Below are 8,659 nucleotides of genomic sequence, written 5' to 3'. Positions count from 1 at the left end.
AGATTATGTTCAACATTTTTACCATTTCCATGCACTTTACTGTTAAAACAATGTGATTATATGACTATTTTGAAGATTCTATTCAGTGTTAACAATTGAAATGGACTTAACTGTTTAAATTCACTATTCACTATTATCTGTAAAGCGTCTTTGAGCACCTGTAAAAGCGCTAACAAATTAAATCTATTATTATTATTATTACACTGTATGTGTGTTGAGTGAGAAGTATCGTAGATGCTGTGTAGGGATGGATGGAGTTTGATTTTAAACACAATGTAGCAGAGGGGCAGAACCAACAGCTGGGAGGTCAGCCTGGAATTGGTCTTTGGCTTACACAGCTTTATTGTAAAAACTGAAAAGCATCCTTAAACACAATAGTTTCTTCCAACCACGTCAGTGGAGCTGCCCTGCGGCTTCCAATAGGTATATGTGGGTGTACTAGTAAGTATGGATTAGTGTACTGCAATGATTTTGAAGAAGTCTATCAGTGAAAAAAAGCACATCTTGGTTGGAGCTTCTTGGTTCATTAAGGTCAACACGTACACACAGTGAGAGATAGGTGGGAACGGATGCAGACCCCCATAGTGCTGCCATTCTGCCAGAAACCTGGTGCCAGGTGTCTGAGTTGTATGGGCTCAGCATGAAGCCAATGATTACTCCGCCTGTCTCCTCCAATTTAATACCCAGCAGCGCAACACATGGAGGACAGATAAATATATCACTAAGTTCACCTCTATATAACAGGGCACAGTATATCGACGGGGAAGTAGTTAAATTGAAAGACATTTAAATTGATTGTTTGAGAAACTGAATGATGCATTATTAAAAAGGCAGAAGTGGTTGCCACATAGAGCCAAGTGAAGGTGCAGGTCGCTGCTGCCATACTGCAGTCACACTTTGGGAATCGGTTAGATCAGTTTGAGTGTGACCGGGTCATTGCAGAGAGCAGCAACATGATAACAGGAACCACATGTGTTCACTTAAAGGGAAAGAAACATGGATTTGCAGTGAATGCTTATCCACTGTATTTGAGAAAAGCTGCTTTACTGTGCAGTGCCACTTTCCTGGTATGCTTTATATTTCTATAAACAATCTCATGATGTTGTTCTTCTGCATAGCATAGTGTTCCATGTTGTATTTGCTGAGATGCTTTTATACAATTGTACATGCAAATGTACGGGAAAGAATGTGAGGAGGTGTCAACACATTGCAGGGCGCGAACAGACAGCAGATGAAGGGAGAGGGAAAACAATCTGTTTTGTGTTAATATTGGAAGAACTTGTCAGTTTTGACATGAAACAAAATACACCCAGCTATATCTTTCTGTTGCACACACAGACACTAACTGGATGCTCAACCTCAGTTTATTTATCAGCATAAATGCAATTTTCTATGAGTGTGAGTCAGACTAGGAACTGACACTGTGGTGTGTAATGAGTGAGAGAAAGCCAGGAGTCTCCATTCTCTCTCTTGTTAATGTAAACTACTCTAAGGTACTCTAAGGTGATTGTTCCTTTTGTTTGTTATTATGAGAGCAAATGAACAAATGCTTACAACACCTGCACACAGGCATGTTTAGACATTTTTATATATTTTTAATCATTTAAAGAAGTTTAAAATACATGGCTCATGGACACATTTTAGAAGTTATAAAAAAAAACTGATGTCTCATTTATTATCCGCAATGCTCATGGTTTAATATTTCCTCATGGAAACTGAGTACGTACCTGTCATCCCTACAGACGTCTCTATGAATTTCTTTCATGAAATTGACAAATGGAAGCAAAAGCGTAACATATTACACTCAGTCTGTCAGTCCCTTCCAATCTCTCTCTGCTTGTCTTTCTTTGACCAAACCTGGACGAGTGCGGTGTGCACACACAACGACCGCAGCACTGCATGGCTCCATAGAAAAGAACAAACAATCTAAATTCACCTTACATGTGTATGACTGCTTTCCATGGGCCTGTCTTATAAGTGGCAAGTGATTAACAGTGAAGAGCACACACTCCCTGGTCTGTTCATTAAGCCTGTTATGTAATGGGCTCACAGACAGAGCTGCGGGCTGTGCCCACCCCACACAGTCTTTAGAGAGGATCACTTGTACCAAGCTGGTATGAAGATAATCTATCCAGCACAGACTTAAACATGTTGGTAATCTCTAAAGCGACCGATACACAACACAACAGGGAAGCAGAACTAATATCATCTTAGATCCTGATAAATCAGTAAAAAAGTCTGCTTCCTTTCATGTGCTAGTTAAAGCATATTCTATGGTTATTAGGCATTGGGCAGTAGGGTGGCACTGTTTAAAACTGTCCCTTTCCTCATGTGTTACTTTATAGAAGGGAACCAAATATGTCCCTCTAACTTGCTAATCACATCATCTATTTAGGTGTTTTTAAGTTTATCCAATTCAAGTTGCATATTTAGGTTGTACTCTAACATTTTGTTCTCTGTCTTTTCTTAGGTTCAAATCTTTGCACGAGGAAGTGAAAACAGACAAAACTATCAGCAGAGATCAAGTTTGGACCAGATGATCTTCTGACCTGGCTTCTCCCAATACCTTTCTCCTGGATTTGAAGTCACCACAATCAATAGTGCCTGCAGCACGTAGCTAGCAGTAAGAAAGACCAATGCTCATGAACTTTCCCTACAAGCCTTTCTCTAGAACGCTGCCACTCATCTAAGCTGTGTGTGAGCAGAGAGAACAGAAACATGGCACTCAGCTCAGGGCCTCCTCTGCTCTGGCTGTGCTTGGGATTATTTATTTCCTTAATTTCGCCCGTACATGGCAAAGAATGTCCTCATTTGTGTGTATGCGAGATCCGACCATGGTTCACCCCCCAGTCGACCTACAAGGAGGCGACCACAGTGGACTGCAATGATTTGAGGCTCACGCATATCCCTACCAACCTGTCCACTGATACTCAGGTGTTACTGCTCCAAAGTAACGCCATCTCTCACACCAGAGGCGAGCTGGAGGCACTGTTCAACTTGACAGAATTGGACTTGTCCCAGAACAACTTCAGCACTGTGGAAGCTGTGGGCCTCAAAGGCATGAACCACCTTACCACCCTTCACCTAGAGGAGAACCAGCTCAGCAAGTTGCCAGACCAATGCCTGGGAAACCTCTCCAACCTCCAGGAGCTTTACATCAACCACAACCAGATAAGCTCCATTTCCCCTCGGGCCTTCGCAGGTCTGCACAGCCTGCTGCGCCTCCATCTTAACTCCAACAGGCTCCATGTCATAGACAGTCGCTGGTTTGAAGAAACACCTAACCTTGAGATCCTCATGATCGGGGAGAACCCAGTGTTTGGCCTACTGGACATGAACTTCAAGCCTCTAAAAAGCCTGAGGAGTCTTGTCTTGGCGGGCATGGACCTCACTGATGTTCCAGCAAATGCTTTTGTTGGTTTGGATAGCCTTGAAAGTATTTCTTTCTATGACAACAAACTGGTAAGAATCCCTCAACTGGCCCTTCAAAAAGTTCCCAATCTGAAATTCTTAGATTTAAACAAGAATCCAGTTCTCAAAATCCAAGAAGGAGATTTCAGGAACATGTTACATCTAAAGGAGCTGGGCATAAACAATATGATGGAGTTAGTTTCAATTGACCGCTATGCCCTGGACAACCTACCAGAACTGACAAAGCTGGAGGCCACTAACAACCCAAAGCTGTCCTATGTGCATAAGTTGGCTTTTAGGGACATGTCATCTTTGGAGAGCCTCATGCTGAACAATAACGCCCTCACTGCCCTTTACCAGCACACTGTAGAAGTGTTGCCTAATCTGCGGGAGATCAGTCTGCATCGTAACCCATTGCGTTGCGACTGTGTTATTCAGTGGATGAGTTCCAACAGAACGAGTGTGCGCTTCATGGAGCCCGTCTCCATGCTCTGCACCTCCCCACCAGAACTCAGAGGTCAGCCGGTTCGAGAGCTAAGGCTGCTGGATTCCCCGGAGCAATGCCTGCCCCTCATATCCCACGACACCTTCCCCAGCCACTTGAACCTCGAGCTGGGCATGAGTGTCAGTCTTGACTGCAGGGCCATGTCTGAGCCAGAGCCTGAGATCTACTGGGTGACTCCTCTTGGGTCCAAAATATCAATTGACACTGTGTCAGAGCGGTACCACTTGAACAATGAGGGGACTCTGCGGCTGTCTCATGTTCAGGTTGAGGATTCTGGTCGTTACACCTGTGTGGCTCAGAACACAGAAGGAGCAGACACACAGGTTGCCACCATCCGTGTAAATGGCACTCTGCTCGACAGCGCCGAGGTGATGAAAATCTATGTCAAGCAGACCGAGCCGCACTCCATCCTCGTTTCCTGGAAAGTGAATTCCAACGTCATGTCCTCCAACCTGAAGTGGGCCTCAGCCACCATGAAGATTGACAACCCCCATATCACTTACACAGCTCGTGTTCCTGTAGAAGTTCATGAGTACAACCTCACACACCTTCAACCTGCTACTGAGTATGAGGTATGCCTCACGGTCTCCAATGTCCACCTGCAGACACACAAGTCCTGTGTTAATGTGACAACACGCATCGCTACCTTCGCCATGGACCTGTCAGCCCAGCACCCCAGTGCGGCTGTGTTGGCTGTCATGGCGACCATGCTGGCTTTCCTTAGTCTGGGCACAGTGGGCGTCTACATTGCCCGCAGATGGAAGAGGAAAAACTACCACCACTCTCTGAAGAAATACATGATGAAGACTTCCTCCATCCCCCTGAACGAGCTATACCCTCCGCTCATCAACCTGTGGGAGGCTGAAGGAGAGAAGGACAAAGACAGCAGCGCAGAGGGAAAACCCTCTCCTGTTGACACCACACGTAGTTATTACATGTGGTGAGGATTTAGTACGAGCCCTGGTTGCCTCTCCAGCAGCACAAAAAGACACCCTTTTGCCATTTTGGTGCAAAAGCCAAATAAAGTTGCAAATGTTTTTTTGTATTCTCAGCTTTGCTAATATGAGGCAGAGTGATCAAGGACAGGATTTGTATTAGTATAGCGTATCGCCTTTGTTGGTTTGTTTCTTTATCTTCATTGTTTTGGATTATCCAAGATGGCAGCTGTATTTAGCCTCCAGGTTGTATTAGTTGCTATGCTCTTGTTTCTGTGGTGCATTTTGACTCATTGTCTTTTGGGTTAATAATACAGCAGCAGGGGCCGATGGTCTTCTAGCAGCATTAGTAGCATCAGTGTTTCTTTTAATGTTGTGTAAAACAGGTAATCTGTTGTGCACTGATATATAATGGAGTTTGTATGAACTTCAGTTAAAAGCTGACAGCTGAGTTAAGACTTATTTAACTGTCTACTGAATGTTAGCAATTGTGCAGTAATGTTGTATCAACTATACCTTTGAACTTTCAGATTTAAATTGCAGAAATTAGAATTTTAGTTTGCTGATTAAATGTAATGTTAATGCTAGAAATTAAAATGTTTGTTAAAACATTATGGAGGTGCACTAGAAACTTTTCGACCCTTTTCTTGTTTTCTCACTTATTTTGCTAGACTTATTTAGCTTATTGCTTAGTTTATTATTTTCACATTTAATCTGTATGCTGAAGAAGTTACAATAAATACTTTTTCTTTCTTTTGCAGACGTTTGGTATTTTTTCAATTCCCAGTTTAGTCTCTTATCCTGTCAGATAGACACTCTCACTTCCCACTGATATATGCTGTTGGTTTCATGCGGAGTCTTAACCGTATGTCTAGAAGAACTTAAACCCATCTACGTCCAAAAACTAAAATAGCTTTACCATCACAGTGCTCACATCCTCACAGACAAAGCGTAATGTGTCAGCTTAACATCTCAATATGCACATCAAAGAAACGTGTACTGTACAACGTGTACTGTACACTGTACAAAGCACATTCATGAGACACATAAACAAAGAGATGCATATTCAAGAATGTGCTGCCCTCTGGTGGATGCTACATGATAACTAGATAGCTAACCTGCATCATAATGTTTGTATAGCTGTCAACAATGATAAAACACAAGGGTAGTAGCAAAGCAGCCTCTTTATATTTAGCATTAAAGCTAAAGTTTCCCATATAAATTAAGCGCAACATTTTGAGTCACATAAAGACGCACCATTTTTATTATGGCCAAATATGACATTTAAGCTTGGGTTGTTTCACCAAAAAATAAAAACAAGTCAGGATGATTCCCTGATTATATTTCTTTGACTTAAAATATAAATTCACAAATACAAAAAGGAGAAAGATGAATCGCATTATTTAGGATGCTGTTTGTCACAGATGTATCAGCAATTGTAAAAATGATAAGCTTTTACAGTATGTACAATAATCTTGCAGCAGTTGCACAGTATGCATTAGACATTTACTGTATATTTCACAATCTATTCAGTCAGGTCTATTAGTCTGGATCTCAGCTAACATTATTGATGATTATAACAACCTTTGAACTTCTTCCAAAGAGTTTTTGCCATTAACAAACCATACTGATTGTTGCCACTCTAAAAGCAGAAACAGCGTTATTCAGTGCCTGCTCCACCAATGCTCAGAGACGTTAGGAGAACAGAAATGTCATTTCTTATACAAAATAAAGTCTGAAAAAAGTTATAAAATATTTCATTTCTGAAAATATCTGCTTGAATGGAAGACGATCTCTATGAAAATGAAATGGCATATATGAAGTCACTTTCATTGGTTAACTGTACAACCAACACAAGAGTTCAGGAGCAGCTAGAATAAGGTACCGTAGCTTTAAGACGAGCAGGTCAGGTCACCGCTTCTCCTGAGAGACACAGCGGAAACCAAGATTAGAGGCGGCACTGTCCGGAGTGTTTTGGCTACGAGCAGCACATCGGTATCTATAACAGTAAGACTGAAAAACAAAATAAAAATGACTGTCAAAACATTCCTTTTTCTCATCAATGGAACCTGCTTTATTACAGTATATTAAACATTTTCATCCAGCACTTCATTCACTGTTTGTGCATGTTTATTACCCATTTTAAAATGTTGTCCTCCACTCCCTCACACAGTGTATCCATGTGAAACACACCAAACCTATATTATGAGGACTTCTTTTTCATGCAATTAGTCGCATTTCCATGGCAACTGGCAAACAGGTGTTGTCACCAGTGGGCGGCTAAAATGGTGTTGCAGAAAAAGTACTTAATAGAAGTTCTCTTTTCCTTTTCAAATGCAAAACAGGATCTGACTAAGGGACTGTCCACACACCAACACATACACTACTCTAGCCTCAGGTATCAGGATGAAAAGAGAGAATAGGGGAGTGTGCATGTTCTCTGTAATCTAACAGGTGGACAGTCACTTGCTATGAAACCGATTTGCATTACTACATCACTCACAACATACTCTGTTGCACATTTAAATCTAACCATCTTATGAACCATTATAACTGTTCAAACATGTACAGTGGAGGAAATAAGTATTTGATCCCTTGCAGATTTTGTTAGTTTGCCCACTTACAAAGAAATGAACAGTCTATCATTTTAATGGTAGGTTTATTTTACTAATGAGAGAGAGAATATCAAAAAGAAAATCCACAAATGGACATTATATAATGACCTCAGGGAAAATCTTGTCCCTGAAGTCCTTAGACAGCTCTTTGGTCTTGCCCATGGTGGAGAGGTTGGAATCTGATTGATTGATTCTGTGGACAGGTGTCTTTTATACAGGTAACAAGTTGATATTATGAGTACTTTCTTAAAGGAAGAGGACTTATGCAACCGGTCTGTGGGAGACAGAATCCTTGTTGGTTGCAAGGGGATCAAATACTTATTTTCCACAGTTAAATACAAATCAATTACAAATCATTTTTTATCTTTTATATAATGTCAATTTCTGGATTTTCTCTCTCTCATTTGTAAAATAAACCTACCATTAACATTATAGACTGTTCATTTATTTGTAAGTGGGTAAACTTACAAAATCGGCAAGGGATCAAATACTTATTTCCTCCACTGTATGTATACACTCAGACTGTTTTTTTATTTCAAGTTTGATAAAAAAAAAGAAGCTATATACACTGAACAAAATATAAATGCAACACTTTTGTTTTTGCTCCCATCTTTCATGAGATGAACTCAAAGATCTAAAACATTTTCTATATACACAAAATAACCATTTCTCTCAAATATTGTTCACAAATCTGAAAAAATCTGTGATAGTGAGCACTTCTCCTTTGCCGAGATAATCCATCCCACCTCACAGGTGTGGCATATCAAGATGCTGATTAAACAGCATGATTATTGCACAGGTGTGCCTTAGGCTGGCCACAATAAAAGGCCACTCTGAAACGTGCAGTTTTGCTTTATTGGGGGGGTCCGAAAACCCTAGGGTTAAACCCTAACCCTAACATGTCACCCATTGAGCATGTTTGGGATGCTCTGGATCGGCGTATACGACAGCGTGTTCCAGTTCCTGCCAATATCCAGCAACTTCGCACAGCCATTGAAGAGGAGCGGACCAACATTCCACAGGCCACAATCAACAACCTGATCAACTCTATGCGAAGGAGATGGGTGCACTGCGTGAGGCAAATGGTGGTCACACCAGATACTGACTGGTTTTCAATAAATACACTGCAAGGTTTAATGGTTTGTGCAATGCCAGTGATTATGAGAATGAGCCTAGACAGCACATTTAGGATC

The 8,659-nt window shown here is 41.3% G+C and overlaps 2 protein-coding genes across 4 annotated transcripts in view; one reads left to right on the top strand and one right to left on the bottom strand.

The window, feature by feature from the left end:
- Positions 1-5,573, top strand: part of LOC104955004 (leucine-rich repeat neuronal protein 1-like) — a 13,348-nt gene extending 7,775 nt beyond the window's left edge. Inside the window, exon 2 of the mRNA XM_010782231.1 lies at positions 2,471-5,573. Coding sequence (XP_010780533.1) covers positions 2,719-4,860 — 2,142 coding nt within the window. The 5' untranslated portion in view covers positions 2,471-2,718 and the 3' untranslated portion in view covers positions 4,861-5,573. The remainder of the gene's footprint in view (positions 1-2,470) is intronic.
- Positions 5,574-6,022: 449 nt separating this feature from the next.
- sumf1 (sulfatase modifying factor 1) overlaps positions 6,023-8,659 on the bottom strand; it is an 8,378-nt gene continuing 5,741 nt past the window's right edge. For 2 of the 3 annotated variants that reach the window (XM_010782193.1, XM_010782200.1), the window contains exon 10: positions 6,023-6,864. In XM_010782193.1, coding sequence (XP_010780495.1) covers positions 6,763-6,864 — 102 coding nt within the window. In that variant the 3' untranslated portion in view covers positions 6,023-6,762. The remainder of the gene's footprint in view (positions 6,865-8,659) is intronic. The other variant, XM_010782185.1, reaches the window with a different exon arrangement.

Source organism: Notothenia coriiceps, unplaced genomic scaffold (assembly GCF_000735185.1).
Source record: "Notothenia coriiceps isolate Sejong01 unplaced genomic scaffold, NC01 NC01_scaffold00000496, whole genome shotgun sequence".
Lineage (NCBI taxonomy): Eukaryota > Metazoa > Chordata > Actinopteri > Perciformes > Nototheniidae > Notothenia > Notothenia coriiceps.
This window is presented reverse-complemented; position numbering and strand designations above follow the sequence as displayed.